Below are 16,021 nucleotides of genomic sequence, written 5' to 3'. Positions count from 1 at the left end.
TTGCCCAGAGAGTAGTCCTAACCTCTATTAAAAAGGGTCTTCCCAGGGGGCTGGAGAGATGGCTCAGTGGTTAAGAGCATTGCCTGCTCTTCCAAAGGTCCTGAGTTCAATTACCAGCAACCACATGGTGGCTCACAACCATCTGTAAAGACGTCTGGCGCCCACAACTGGCCTTCAGGCATACAGACAGAATATTGTATACATAATAAATAAATAAATAAATATTTTAAAAAAAGGGTCTTCCCACATGGAATAACATAATCAAGATAATTCCCCACAGGCAAGCCAAGTGCCCTTCTTCCAGGGGATTCTAGATCCTGTCAAGTAGAAAACATCACAGACTCTTATATAATGAAAGAATTTAGGTTATTTGTGTAAAGATTACTTTAATAACATGCTTAAATACTTAGTAAAATCTGAGCGCAAGAAATAAGAAACAAGTCAAGAGACCAGTGTGTACATTTTTCATTCTGATTTTAAACTAAATCAATGGCAAACATTTAAGTTAAATTGAATTTATACAATTAAATAAATACAATAAATACTAGGGCAACTCCGGAAGTGACAGCTGTGACATTCTAGGTTTCCACACATTTCCCAGGTCATCCAAGAAATACAGTGTCATTCCCAAGTATCTTTCAGCATGTATGAAATTTCTTAAGTCAATTCCTTTGGAAGGGAATTAACACTACATAATAAAGTTCTTTTTTCTTTCTTTTTCCTTTATGATGCTGGAGACTGAACCTGTGAATGCCCAACACTGTTCTACCAATGAGCTACATTCCCAGGCTAAGTCCCTTTCTGGAGATGATCTATTTGCAAATTTGAGCCTATGGGTACAACATCAATGATAATGGAATTGGCATCTGGAAAGCCAAGGATAATGAATGTATAGAGATGAACAGCTACTTAAACAAGCACTTTGAGCATGAGCAAGCCTAGCCTAGGCTTGGTCTCCCACATCACAAAAGCAAATTATTAACACGTGAAAAGCATCCTTAAACTAAGACATATCTCAAAACACTCAGAAATTGAGTAGTAACATTAGTAATCTAACTTTCTTATAATTCCAACACTACAGGATATTTTTTTAAAAACGGAACTAACTTCATTTAAAAATACAAGGTATATTTCAGGAACTGTAAGACACAATATGAAATATGTAAAATAAAAAAATTAACTCCAAATGTATGGTTCAAAACATTCCTTAAAGTTGTCAATAAATGCCAATGTGTTACAAATACACTGTGACAAAATACTACAATACAATTAATTTAAAAGGCAACCTCTGTAAACTCAATGACTCCAACACTGCTTCACAGAGCCCAAAGGAAGACAAACAATAAACAGAGTTGCTCACAGCACAGCTAGCCTGCACCTCCCACTTACATACTCTAAAAAGAGTGAAGATCTTCAAAAGTATAGGACACTCAATCCAGACAAGAGTATGACTATCTAACATTAAAAAGAAGTGTTCTCTCTCCATCAAAATTATTACCCAATAATTTCAAAATCAGAATTAGCCATACATGTGGCTAAAGACTGAGAAAGTGTGCAATCTTCAGGAAAATGATACATCCGCGGCTTCTGGGTTTTTCCAGGGACAATGGTCATGATGCTAACTAACATCTAAGACAGAGGAGGGGCCTATAAACATGAAGGACAGTGAGGCTGTCTAGCCAAACAAAAAATACAACATGACCCATGAAGACTTTGGAGAAAAAACACTAAGCTTTCCCAGTCTCCCCAAATTAACTGGATCAATAAACTTCCCAACATCTTTCCATCATCTGCAAACTTGGAGTGGACTGAGAGTACAAAATGGATCTGAACTAACGGATCTCAAGCTTCAGTACAGATCCTTGGATCTGTTCCCAATGATCCAGAACTGGCTAGAAACTGCAAACTAAGTGTTCACCAAGCACCACCTAACTAGAATGTGCCGTCTCCAGAGCATCTTTTTCAGAGAGATGCTAATGGACCTAACTGTAATATAGCTATCTATCACAGCATCGTTATCAAGAATTCAGAACTAATTGGTAGAGAGTTTGCCTCACATTTAAAAAGTCCAGAAATCAATCTGAAGAATCCCATAAACCAAGTGCTATGACACTCTCCTGTAGTCCTGGTGCCCGGGAAATAGAAGCAAGAGGATCAGAAGTCATGCCCACCCTCAGAGACAAAGTGAGTTTGAGGCCAGACTGGGCTATGTTAGACTCTCAGGAGGGAAATAAAAATGTAGGATCTAGCCCATAGAGTAATACATAGTGAATCCTCACAGAAGAATCAGAGAAGAAAGGAACAGGTGGGAAAGGGAGGAGACGACCTGCCTCTAACTGTCCTCTCTATGACTAAGACATACAACATGGCAGCAACATAAACCACATACGTATCTACTGCCAAAAAACAAAGTCTCCACATAATTGCAATTGGTACCCTATTCATCCTGTTCTCACATCAAACTTCAAAGGAAGAAAAGGGAGGAAGTACACAGAAGCACCCCTGTGCCCCAAAGTCTAATGGAAAATTACTGGGTGACTAAAACTTAATGACTGCTCTTCCCAGGTACAAGAAATCACAGGATGTTCTGGACCAGACATGGAACTGAGATTAAAGTTTGAAGTCACTGATTACTCATGTGCACACATTTCATTTGGGATAACATCAGATTCCAAAGATATACTGGCAATTATGTCTGTCCATTTTTCATAGTTTCCCATTCACTTACATTATAATTTTTGAGATCTTTTATCTTCACTTCTGATGATCTTCAAATGTCAATGGCTCTTAACACATTAACTGTAAACAAACACAAAGGAACTTAGGGGTTCAGACACTGAATGAGCCCAGAGTTAAGTATTTTAAATGACTGTGCAAAGTCTCAGGGGCAGGGAAAGAGGGGGAAAGGCTTCCCTTGCATACTTCATGTGATCTTCAAAACAGAAAACTGTCGTTGCAAATGAAAACTATACGACACCAGCACCTTGCTTTCTGTATGGAAGAAGAAATACTCAAAGCTAAAGAAAATCCCCAGTTCACCAACGTGACTTCCCGTTTCTCCACAGGGAACATGGCCAGTGTCAATCTGTATAGGAACTGTCCTCTAACTGCAAAGCTGTCTGAACCTCAGGCACCTAATCTTCAGGTACAATCACTTCTGTGTCATACAGACCCTGAAGCCAGACAGACTTGGACTCCAAGGACAATCCACTCTATCTTCAGTTTTCTTATCTATAAAACGGAAAATTTAATACTGTCAAGCTAATATAGACTTACGTGAGAAGAGCACCTAAGTAACCTAGCGTCACAGCATATAGTAAGCCTACAACAAACATTCAGGGCTATTGTTTACATTATGTTGTTTATTAACTCTATTAATTTGCTATTGTAACAACTATCATGTGAAAAGCAAAACTTACCCTGAATGTTTCTATTTTTGTTACCCCTTTTGATATAGCGAATGTTTTTTAATATTAATAAAATAAGATTAACTTTATTTTTTACCTTTACAGGCAGGTATCTTTGCTTAGTTTAAGAAAACTATGGCCCAAAGTCACTGGTCCATCAATTATTGTCCTTTCTACAGAAGCGCAAACTTGAGGTGAGACACATAAAACTGCCTGAACAGCCACTCATTTGCTGCCATCAGGAACCATGGAGAGGAACAGCAAGCAGCTTTGGAACTCACAGAAAACTCTCACTGGTTAGCATAATCATGGTGGGTGTGTCTCAGAGAAGCAGAGCCCTGAGGACTAGTTTCCTCAGGACCTTGATGCTATTATCACCACATCCCTTACAATCTGTAAGTTGTATGGAAACTCTCAAGCGTCCCTAGCCCCTGTCTGGCCAGTGCCACTGGTACTTAAAATAACAGTGATTGACTTTCTGCAAGCATTGCTGCTGGAACAGACTAACAATCAACCACATCCTAAGAAAGATGTAGACTGTTAGTAAAGTTAGGTTAAGACTTTTTGTTGTTGGTGGCGGTAGTGGTGGTGTTTTGGTTTTGTTTTTCTTTCTTCCTTCCTACATTCCTTTCTTTTTCTCCCTTTTTTCCCCCCTTTTTCTGATTTTTGAGACAGGTTTCTCTGTGTAGTTTGGGAGTCTGTCCTAAACTTGCTCTGTAGACCAGGCTGACCGTGAGAACTCACATAGAATTGCCTCTGCCTCCCGAGTGATGGGATCAAAAGATTGCAAAACCACCACCACCATGTGGCGAAGGTTAAAATGTTTTTGTTAATGGCTTTGGTGCCACTCATTTTCTGTTGTGACCACTGCCTTGCAATCAGAGGCATTTCCAGCTTGTATGAGCATCATAGGAATGTGCTTCTTGCTTTTAAATGGTTCATTGTTGTGAGGGAGAATCACTGCCTGTCTCCTATATTCTCTCTCTTCTATTCCTTAAGTCAAAACCTCCACGCTTTGCCTTAGCACGAGGCCTTAAAAAAGAGCCTACAGAACCTAATATCCTAGACCGTCTTACAGCTAGCCATGGCCACAGGACCAAGCAAGAGTCAACTGGATAGTAGCTTAAAAGCAACTTGTGATCGCTAAAGCATGTCTTTTAAAGAGACTGAAAGTCCTCAAAGAGCTCAAGGTTATTCACAGAAGCATAGTCTGTGAAGGAAAGTGGTTCCTACCAATGGGTCCTGTGCACCCAGCGAGGAGTCAGGTCACTTGTTCTTTCAGTGGCCTCCAGTGACCATCACAGTACAGGGGTCAGCAGCCAGTTGTGTGTTACAGAGTGACAGGAGGGGCTACATTAGGAGGGCATCTCCCATAGTCCCTTGTGCTCTGACATCACCACCTTTAGAACCCCGCTTTTAACCTGACTTCTTATGAAATCAGTCCAGGTCCTGACACAAATATAGCAAGTACTTTACAAATTCAAAGCCAGTTTTCCTAAAAATGAAAAACCTTCTATTCTAGAATCTGTTGGGGAATTTCCACTACTCAAAATCCTCAATCACATGCAATCTTAGGCCCTGGTGGTTTTTAATACAATAGCATTAATTTGGTAGCTTTCCAAAATAAACTTCCTGCCTTCTGAACCAATGTGCCCTCCAGAGTTATTGCCTTCCCTTGGGGACAAGTCAGGTTGCTGGTTTGGTTTGTTTATGCTCTCACATTATTTCTCCATATAATAATTTTATAAATGTGTCATATTATAATGCATTATATTAGGATCCCTATTTTTAGAAAAAGTCCTAGAGCCTACAGTTTTGGCTTATGTTATTCACAACTGAAAATTAATAATACTCAGAAAATTTCCTCTAAAGATGAGATTTAATAAACAACAACAAAGTATACAGGACCCAAACCCAGTTTCAGGATTAACTTTCATACAAAATCTTGATAATAAGTACTCGTAAATTCATAATAATATTGGGCCTTACATAGAGATTAAAGCTCTTTTATGGTCTAGAAATAATAAATTTCAAAATGATTTTTAGATTACCACTACAATCAGTACTGACTCAGTGCCAGTAGTAACAATGCCAAAGGAGACACTCAACCAGACAGTCACTCTGTCCTGAAGCTGTAACTTCTAACACTACTTCTGGCCAGCTGCCCCAGAAAACACACCACTGAATGGGTAAGGATGTGATGATATAAACCCATCACTACCGAAAAAATCTGAAAGATACTTCCTACCAACATATCACTTTCAAGCTAAAACTACAGATGAGATTTTGTAACAAAATATGCTTTCGGCATCCCGGAAACTCTTTACCACCTTAGACTATAATTAAAATCCACAGAAACAGTAGCCCAGGATTCACTATTTCAAATGATCATAGTTTTAAGAAAGATATGCAACTTTAAAAATGCAATTAAGTTGAAGGGTAGGATAGTGCACACCTGTAATCACAACACACAGGAGACTAAGGCAGAAAATTTTTTAGTTCAAGGCCAGACTGGGCTACACAGTGAGCCGTCCTCCCCACCCCAAAGAAAAAGCAATCAGTTGTGTGTGTGTGTGTAAATCTTGTTTTGTTAATGAAAGTTAGTGGGGCATGGAGTATGCATGCTAAATTATTTATCAACTAGAAAACAACTGATAAATCAAAATAACCAGAGACAAGCAAGTATTACCCAGAATAACTACAGCTCAAGAATATGCGGTGAGGAAAAAAAGACACATTAAAGTGACTGGCATGGAAAATTAGAGAATAGGGAGTCAAAGTGATCAAGATTGAAGGATGACAAACAAGGGGAGGACACATGGATAGGACCTTGCATAGAAGAGAGAATATGCTGTCAGTAAAGACCACACCAGTGCTTCGCAGACAAGAAAGCTGAGGATGAACCTGAGGTCAAACTGTTCAGGTCAGTCACAACAGGAGAGAGTCCCTTTTAATCCTCCGAATGAGGACAACCAACAAGACCAGTGGTGAGCATACATCAACGTTCCTTTGTTTCAATGTTCAGAGCACCTACTAGATAGACAGCATCTGACGACACACTGTAAAAAGCAGACATCAAAGAAACCTACTCAGACAGTGCAATCTACAGTTAACAGCCTGGAAGACAGAAACTAAATGTAGGTGGTAAAATAGTACAATACATTGCTGAAGGACAGGTCTGTCCCAGCCTTCACAACTGGCCTATGCAAGGACGTATTTATATTTATAATCCGTTGAGTCCTACTTACACCAAGAATCAGAGTGAGACCAACAAAAGTAAAATTATAGAAACAGTTAGATGACCAGTACGATAAAGTAAAGTTTGTCTCAACACCCTGGCGGGGAGGGGGCTACGTGTGTGCAGAGTAGGCAAGATCTGCCTAAAGAGGGCCATACAAAGCAAGATTCAACACAAACACTGCTTACTACAGTTCATTAGAAACTATCTGAATAAAGAAAAATAAATGGTCTTCTACAGCCAAAAAGATCAGTCAGATCTATGCTGACCCAGAAGGAAAGTTAAACCAGCACAACTCTAAAAAAAAACCCATCACACTTCATCAAGACAACACACTTTTAGTAGGAACTACAGACATTCCAAACCCTTTAAACCAACTTCAACAGAGTATGTTCTTTTAAAGAAACAATGGATCCCTTTAATCCCAGCACTCGGGAGGCAAAGACAGACAGATCTCTGAGAGTTCGAGGCCAGCCTGGTCTACAGAGCGAGTTCCAGGACAGGCTCCAAACCAAAACAAAGGGATCTTGAAATGAGCTATAGTGTTCATTTTCTTTATATATTCTTCCCAGAAAGGACAAAAATACACTATCTATTAACTATTTAACTGTTCAGACATAATATTTCATCCAAATTCATCTCATCATAGAAGCATTTGAGACCATCAGAGATGAGTGTTTTATCAACTTCAGTTATAAATTTGAAGTTTTTTTTTTTGCTCAGCTAAGGAAACAGTTTCTATTTTCCAACAAACTGAAAGTAATAATTTTTGCTTAATTTTTCTTGTAGCTAAACTCAATAGAAATTTAAGTCAACTTTGATGAGATGGCAGTGAGAGCACTTGATGCTCTTGCAGAAGACCAGGGTTCAGTTCCCAGCACCCACGTCACATCTGCCTGGCCCTCCAGTTTAAGGGAATCTGGTATTCCCTTCTGACCTTCTGGTCTCATTTTATGTGGTATACATAAAATCATGCAAGCATAAACACACACAAAAATTTTTAAATAGTACTCAATTTATCAATCTACTGGGTGAAAGAAACTGTGCGATGCATGAAGCACTATAAAAGATTATTTTGTAGAGTGTACGAAGGCGAATTCATAAGAAAATTTATTTGCGCTCTGAATAAAAACAAAAAACAAAGTACAACGTTAGAGTGACGAGACAGACATCCAAACTTTACCTGCAGTCCTTCGTAGACTAACAAAACTTGAGCTAAAATACACTAGTAGAAATAGCATAGTCTGCCCTGCCTGTACATTAGAATCACCTGTGACTGTCTCCATTAAGCTAAAACGATGCTAAAACGTTCCTATAATGAAGCGATTCTCTAAAGAGAGTTCCAAACAAACACCACATAGAATGCACAGTACGTTGGTAATATCACTGATGTTTAAGCTAAGACACTGGCTCTGTGAGGCTGTGTCCCAAGCATACTTGTCCCAGAGTGTCCCCAAACGCCACTTGTCTGGTGACGTGGTGGCCCCCAAACTCAGTGACAAGGAGGGCAGAAGAGTGAAAATACCAAGCCCTTGACAACAGACCTCCTGTTAAAGTTAAAACGCTGTATCCTCAAACACAACTGGAGCAACCTCGACGAGCGGAAAGTGGGTAGGGATGAGAAGAGTAGAGGCCATAGAGAAACTGCCGAGGAGCCAAGGCTCGGCCGGACTCTCCATCCCCGCACCGGCTGTCCGCGGCTTCCCCCTCTTCAAGGCTCCGGCCTCTCCGTCCCCGCACAACTCTGCCCCTTCCATCTCTCCAGCGGCCCCTGCCCCTCCGCCGGCCTCCGCTGGCCTCTCCTCTCCTTCCGCCCGCCTGCCCCGGCCTCCGTCCCCACCTGGACAGTGAGTCCTCACTGGGTGGCCGTGCCGCCGGGGGCCGCGCGCCGAGACTCTCGCAGCTCGAGCTCTTCTCCATGGCGCGAGAACAGGAGGCCGCCGCACCCTCTGCGGCCGCGGGCGACAGATGCACAGGGAGGAGCGCACAGGGCCTCGGCCGCGGTCAGCCTAGCACCAGCCACAATGCGGGACCGGAAGCGGCCATGTTCCCCCAGCCTGCACCGCGCGCGGGGGCTCTTGGGAGCCGGGACCCCTGGCCCTGCGGAGCCGGGCCTTGCGCATGCGCCCTGGCAGCCCAGCGCAAGATCTGCGTGAGGAGAGGGAGTCGGCCAGCCGGGTGGAGACTTTGAGCTGAGAGGAAAATTTTTAGAGGGAAGGGAACACCCGTATATCATAGAGAAGACGCAAGGATGCGAAGCCTTGGAAGCGGTGGAGTCGAGAAAAGTAGAAGAACGTGGGCTGACTGGGGGATGAAGGAGAGACCTGGGGAGATCCAGGGCTAAGAGTATTGAAAAATAAGGTTAGAGATAGCAAAAGGTACAGCATACTTGAGAATCCGTTGTGAAGCAAAGCAGACTCAGATTCCACTGCCTCCTGTTGCATTTACACCAGCTTCCTTCTATGTGAGTGAGTTGTAGACGTAAACCGCCTAGAACAAGGCTTGTCTAGGACGGAGCACGCATATAAACAATCTTAACAAATTTAATATGAGCGAAAGCTAAAGGATCACAGACCAGTAACAAATGGTTGATAGGAGAAAGGTACCACCAGCTGCTCCCCACCCCCACCCTAAGTGGGGAAGCGGAGGGATTTCTTTCCACCTCTGACCATCATTATACAGAGGAGAATGGGGATGGAGTTGAAGTTTTCAGGCCCCTTGTGACAAGAGTGTGGGTCAGTGTGGCTTGGGAGTGGGTCTGTGACTGACAGGCACGTGGACAGCAAGGAAGAGAGAGTGGGGGAGACTGGGAGATTCTCAAAAAGAACTAGACACAAACACTGCTGGATGCAGTGTTTGAAACAGAGGACTTACCTCTCCAGATCCCGTGCTCCTTCAGATTCCCCTGCAAAGCAGGAAGGGAGTGTGGAGATGGAGTTTGATAAGGGAGCAGGATCTGGGTAAAGGGGACTGTGGATGCCAGTGACTTTCTGTTACTCAGGATACAAGATGGGTAATACTAGAGGAAGGTTTCTACCTGACTCCGCTTTAGTCTCTCACACATATGGAGAGTCAAATTAAGGCAAAAAATTTTTTTATGAATTAGAGAATCTTTTAAAAATTACTTGCTAGGATAAATATAATTGTGCTGATGCAAATTAGATTTAATACAATTACTTGATTTTTTTAAAGAAAATTTTAATTTTTAGAAGCAAGGAAATAATTTGTGGGTTAGTTTTCCATTACTGTGACAGTCTACCTAATGAAAGACTTATTTTGACTGATGATTTCAAAGATTCCAGGCCATGGCCACTAGGCTCCTTTTTTTTTTTTTTTTTTTTTTTTTAAGGCTGAAATAAAAGAGAACATCCTAGCTGGGAACATGTAGAAAAATCTGCTCATCTCCAGGTGTCCAGAAAGGAGAAACAGAGGGAGAGAAAAGGGGAGGATTCCAGTCCACATTTAAAGGAGACTCAACTACTCCCCTCCTCCAAGTTCACACTGCCCCCCAGTGACACTATCAGCTGACAGCCTAACCTTTAGAGACATAGCCTGTAGAAGATATCTCATATCCAAAACCTCAACAGTTTGAAAGAATATTACTCACAAGATCAACCTATCTGAATTGTGTTCTACATGAAAGAATGAATATGTTATGTTAATTCCACAGATTGGAGGAGAAAGATCCCTGACCCAAGTTATCATGGCTAAATTAATTAAGCAATTAATTAAAGCAACGCTTTTATTTCTGTACATGGGCTGTCTCAACTAAAGATGGGGTTTAAAAATCAGCCATGGAAGTGGGGAAGATAAGGCTTTTATACTTCAGGGGTAGGGAATTTTGCAGGCAAATAGGTGGGGTTACAAAAGCAGAACTTAAGCATAGCAAGTTGATCATAACAACCTGAAACGAAGGCACGATTGCAAAGTAATCTTAACCCTTTTGAAACAGAAGTATGGTTGCTGTTTTCTGGAGCAGAAAGTACAGAACCAGTTGTTAAGGTTACAGGTGGAGCATAGCCCAATCCTTGAGAAACAAATTTAATCATAAACAGAATGAATCTAGTTTGTCTGTATATAAGATGGCTTTCAAAACCCAAGATGGAGGCAGGCTAGTTCATCAGTTAGCCTCAGAAGAGTTAGCCTTTCTCTTCCATTTTCCATGCAAGGACAGATGGCAAGCAATTATTTTTATCTCTAATTTTTCAAGAGATTTTAATTGTGCATTTCTGATAGGCCAGCAAGATAAGTAGTCAAATAAACACTTTGACAAGCATAAATATCTGTAAGATTCAGGAGAGAATGCATCTACTTCTCTGTCCCAAACAGTGTTTCTAATGCTGACTCACGATCACTTGGCACTTCAACTTGTGTCTTCCAAGTTACACATGTTGGAGAAAGATGAACCCTTGAAAGGAAGACCCATTTCATTTTAGCATTGTGTTGAATGCTAGAAAAAAATGTCTTCCTGGGTAATAACTTGTGCATGGCCCTCTCTAGTGATTATTATGGGACAGTGTTAAATGGATCGAGATTACAACCAGAAAAGCCTGCATTGCAATCCTATGCAGTCGCTGAAACTTGCTCTGAATGTTTGTTTCCCATCTCTGAACACAGAACATGTTTTTCTACACAGCTGCGCACAAGCACTTAGTAAATAGATGTGTTGCTGTAATTGTTTCTTTCCCACTTCTAACCTGAAGAGTAACGAGCAAAGAATACTTTGATTTCAGATGGAAGGTAAATTGCTGCCATCCTTATCGTACACATTGGCTGCTCTGTCACATAACTAAGAAAAATGAACCTAAGCCTCCCTGTACCTCAGTTGTCTCTTTTTTTTTATAAGAATAACAGCATCTGGGCTGGGAAGATCAGTGAAGTGCTTGCTGTAGGACCATGAGGACCTGAGCTCCACCCCTGAGAAACCTAGAGAGAGAAAGCTAAGCTCCATCCCTGAGAACCTACATAGAGAGAGAAGAGAGAGGGGAGTGGGGAGAGTTGAGCTCCACCCCCCAACCTACAGAGAGAGAGAGAGAGAGAGAGAGAGAGAGAGAGCTAAGCTCCACCCCTGAGACCCTACAGAGAGAGAGAGAGAGAGAGAGAGAGAGCTAAGCTCCACCCCTGAGACCCTACAGAGAGAGAGAGAGAGAGAGAGAGAGAGAGAGAGAGAGAAAGCTGAGCTCCACCCCTGAGAACCTACAGAGAGAAAGAGCTGAGTTCCACCCCTGAGAACTTACTTAGATAGAGAGCTGACCTCCTCCCCTGAGACCCTACAGAGAGAGAGAGAGAGCTGAGCTCCACCCCTGAAAACCTACAGAGAGGGAGAGAGAGGGAGAGAGAGAGAGAGGGAGAGGGAGAGAGAGAGAGAGAGAGAGAGAGAGCTGAGCTCCACCCCTGAGAACCTACAGAGAGAGAGAGAGCTGAGCTCCACCCCTGAAAACCTACAGAGAGGGAGAGAGAGAGAGAGAGGGAGAGAGAGAGAGAGAGAGAGAGAGAGAGAGAGGGAGGGAGAGAGTGCTGAGTTCCACCCCCAAGAGTCTACATGGAGAGAAAGCTGAACTTAATGACCTGCTTGTAATCTCACTGCCCAGAGGACAGGGATGGGTATATTCCTAGTTCTCTCTGGCCAGCCAGTTTATCCAAATTGAGGAGTTCAGATAAAAGTGAGTCTGTCCCACAAAACAAAAGGGTGGTATACTGATCAGTTTCTATCAACTTGATACAAACTAGAGCCACCAGAGAACAAAGAGCCACAAAATATCCCCATCAGATTGGCCTGTGGACACATCTGTGCAGCATGTTATTAATTAATGAGGGATATGAGCAGGCCCAGCCCACTATGGGCAGCAGCATCTCCAGGCAGGACGTTCTAGATTATATGAGAAAGCAAGTGAGTAGACAACTTTCCTTTACAGTTCTGGACTTCCCTCAAGGATGGGCTCCAATGGTTTTCAAGCCAAATGAACCCTTTCCTCCACACGATGCTTTTGGCCATAGTGTTTATCACAGCAGCGGAGAGCCAAACTAGGACAGGTACCTGAGGCTCAGGAGGCTTTGATGTACATGAGCTTGTGCCCCTGGGAAAGTACACAAATTTCCATGTGCACAAAATACAAACACACCTATGCACATGTAAATTGGGAGAGGTGGAGAGGTGGCTGACTGGGTAAAGGGTGTTCCATACAAGCATGAGGTCCAGAGTTCAGATCCCCAGCACCCAGGTAAATGCTGATGGGCATGGCCATCTTGCCTGTAAATGTGGCACATAGGAGATGGAGACAGGTTTCCCAGCATGAGTTAGATGGTAGACTAGCTGAGTCGTCCAGCTCTGAGTTCAAGGGAGAGACCCTCTCTCGATATATAAGATGAAGAGAGACTGAGGAAGACTGTCAAATTGTGGCTCTCAGATGCACACATATGTGTACCCATCCACACACATAAGAACAAGCATATATACAATGCACACACATATATATGCAAAAAGAAATTTCAGCCTATTCCACATCATACAGGAGCTGCTATAATAATTAATTTTATAATCTAGGTACATATCTCATGTCAAATGTTTAATTTTAAAGGTCTTCAAAGTTTATTTCTAGTATTTAACAGGCTGGTATTTTTCAAATTGCCTGTGAGAAGACAATTATTAAGTTTTTAATTTCAATCATCAATCAATACTTTAAAAATAGAATAGAAATTAATTGCTAAAAAATTTAAAACATCAAGGGCATGTAAAAATATAAGGTCAAATTTCTTTCTAGATGTATCTGATGATAAAAAATTTACAAACATATATAAACATTCTCAGTTCCATCTTTCATCATGAACTGACAACTAACATTTTCAAGTTATGGACACTGAGTGTCAGTCATGATACAAAAATCACTATCTATAGGTGTGTTATCCACCAGCTTGTCAAAGGCTGCTTATTGGATTATTTAAATCTAAATGAGGAAATAAGTGTCCTTTGGGATGAGCTATGACACCGAGATTTACAGACAATCCTAGACTAGTGAATCCTCATCTATCTGTCTGTCTGTCTATCTATATACATCTTTCTATCATCTGCTTATCTATCTATCTATCTATCTATCATCTATCTATCTACCTACTCATCTGTCTATCCATAAATAGAGATGGACAGACAGAGATGGAAAGCAGTGAATGAGTCTGGGGAGTGAGGAAGGAATTGGCACATCAGTCAGCTTTGCTACAGTACACTGTGATAACAACCTTTGATCCCCAGCATGGGTCCACTGAGAAATGCTTGCTTCTCTCTGTAATTATTTGGCAGTTGCACATGTGCTGAGATTCTTCTCTGTATGTCTTCTTCCTGAGACACTAAGCAAAGGAGAAGCCTGATCTGAGACAGAGCTAGTTCACTTTTCTCATGGCGGAATGAAGAGAAGTTCTTAAAGCTTCTTCTTGGACGGCCCTTCATCATTTCATCCATACTCTGACATAAGAAGTATGTTCCACCCCAGTAGAGGAAGACCAATTATAATCAGGCTCTATAGCCTGAAGCAGTAAAAATTTTGAATAAGTAGTCCAGTCTTACATAGTGTTTTCCATACGGTAGGTTTTTACCTCCAGAAGAACCAGAGACAATGAGATCCTAGAAAAAAGATATACAAACAGCATGATTAAATAAACAAAGTGGGGGCTTGGGATGCTGCCACGAGAACTGAGGTAGTTCTGTAAACAAGTTGCAGTGGGAGGGGATGGAGAAGAAGGCCTTCAAGGTTAAAGCCAAAAAGAGGTGCACTGCCTCTTGGTCATGTGTGAGTCAAACTGATGAAACAGAAGTCACACCCTGACTCCTGTATTCACAGAAGCCCGGAAAATGTGTTTCAGCTTTCATCCTCTGTAGGTTCAGAAAGAATAAATACAACACTGGGTACTGTGCATCGTATCCACCACAGGTCATTTCTTCAGCTATTCTGCTTTCAGCACCATCCAATCGATGACTTCAAATTCCAAATAACAGCTTCAGCAATGTAAGATATATGCTCCTAGCCATAATAAAATTATCCTAGACACAGATAAAAACACGCTGCCTACATGCTAAGGAAATTCTTCCAGTACTGAACAACATCTATATCCACCCCTCAAATGCCTATCATTTTGGATTTCAACAAGCATCCATAATGAATATGGAGATCATGTGAGTTATTATATTTTCCAGTGTGAATAAATTCACTTTAAAAATCTTGAAAAAAAAAAAAACACGCTGCCTAAAGAGGACCTCCGAAGTCCTAGCATCTGTATCTCTGAGTGGTGTTTATTTCTTTCTCCACAAAGCAGAGTGACAACATGGTGCCCTAACGGGACTGATTAACGATACCACTAAGTGATGAGTGTAAGCAGCCATATTATATAACATAGTAAGGAAAGAAAGATGCACGAAGCAAGATGCTGAATAAGGGAGGAAATATGGTGTGTGTGTGTGTGTGTGTGTGTGTGTGTGTGTGTGTACCTTCATGTGTTTGTGCTCACGGAGGTCACCTTAGGTGATAGTCCCTACTTCCATCTCATTTGACCAAGGGTCTCTTATGGTCACCATTGGGCTAGTGTCTAGAGAGTATTCTGCCTCCTCCCATCTCCCTGTGGAGTTAATGTGATCACAGAGGCTTGCATTACTGAATTCTACTTTTATATGGGTTCTGGTAATCTGAATTCAGGTCATCAGGCTTCCGCAATAAGCACGCTACTAACTGAGTCCTTTCACAGCCCGTGGATAAATTTATAGGTAGTAGTTTATCACTAAGTCTTTGGTGAATATTTGTAATTCTTTAAGATCTCCTCCCATGTTCCTTCTGTCTTCCTTGGTATCTCAGCAAGTTGAAGTTCTCTGCTTTCTTAGGCTAGTGAAATTCCTTGCTTCTCACTACAGCAACTACTTTTTATGCACTGATCCACTCACTGTGGGATCTCAAAATAAGCTCATGGAATTCCAACTTCCAATTTGGTGAGCTCCCAGTCCTCCACAGGCCAGCCCCAATGTGGAGAATTCTTCACCGAGATTCCCTTCCCAGATGAATCTAGGTTGTGTCAAGTTGATAATTAAAGTCAACTATGACGGTGTAACATGGGGAAGTTTAAATACCAAAGATAGCCAAGTGGCTGCACACCCTTCCCAGAATCTGCAGAAATCTACAAAGAAAATTGGAACAACCACTCTCTTGACATTCTAACATAATAAAATGAAGTATGAATGTGTTATAAACAATAAAACACTCAGGAAGAGCCGCGATTACAGTGGCCTCTCCTGAGTAGCAGATGGCTCCACAGAGGTAGCAGTCCTGAGTTCTAAATTCCTCAGTGCAGAGTGCTTTTAGATTTCCTAGCCTCTCTAGCTCTTCTATAAATGTGTGGA

The 16,021-nt window shown here is 41.7% G+C and overlaps 1 protein-coding gene across 4 annotated transcripts in view; it reads right to left on the bottom strand.

Moving 5' to 3' along the window:
- Nucleotides 1–8,740, bottom strand: part of Mtmr2 (myotubularin related protein 2) — a 55,556-nt gene extending 46,816 nt beyond the window's left edge. Inside the window, exons 1-2 of one of the 4 annotated variants that reach the window (XM_041656888.1) lie at nucleotides 8,486–8,736; nucleotides 2,729–2,799 (exon numbers count right to left, since the gene is read on the bottom strand). Coding sequence is in view for 2 of the 4 variants with exons in the window: in XM_041656887.1 (XP_041512821.1) it covers nucleotides 8,486–8,565 (80 nt within the window). In the remaining 2 variants the exon portion in view is untranslated. Of the gene's footprint in view, nucleotides 1–2,728; nucleotides 2,800–8,189; nucleotides 8,330–8,485 lie in introns of those variants that run through there. The other 3 variants (XM_041656887.1, XM_041656886.1, XM_041656891.1) reach the window with 3 other exon arrangements.
- Nucleotides 8,741–16,021: the final 7,281 nt, after the last annotated feature.

This window comes from Microtus oregoni, unplaced genomic scaffold (genome assembly GCF_018167655.1).
Source record: "Microtus oregoni isolate MIOR12 unplaced genomic scaffold, Mior012 000008F_ref0000371, whole genome shotgun sequence".
Lineage (NCBI taxonomy): Eukaryota > Metazoa > Chordata > Mammalia > Rodentia > Cricetidae > Microtus > Microtus oregoni.
This window is presented reverse-complemented; position numbering and strand designations above follow the sequence as displayed.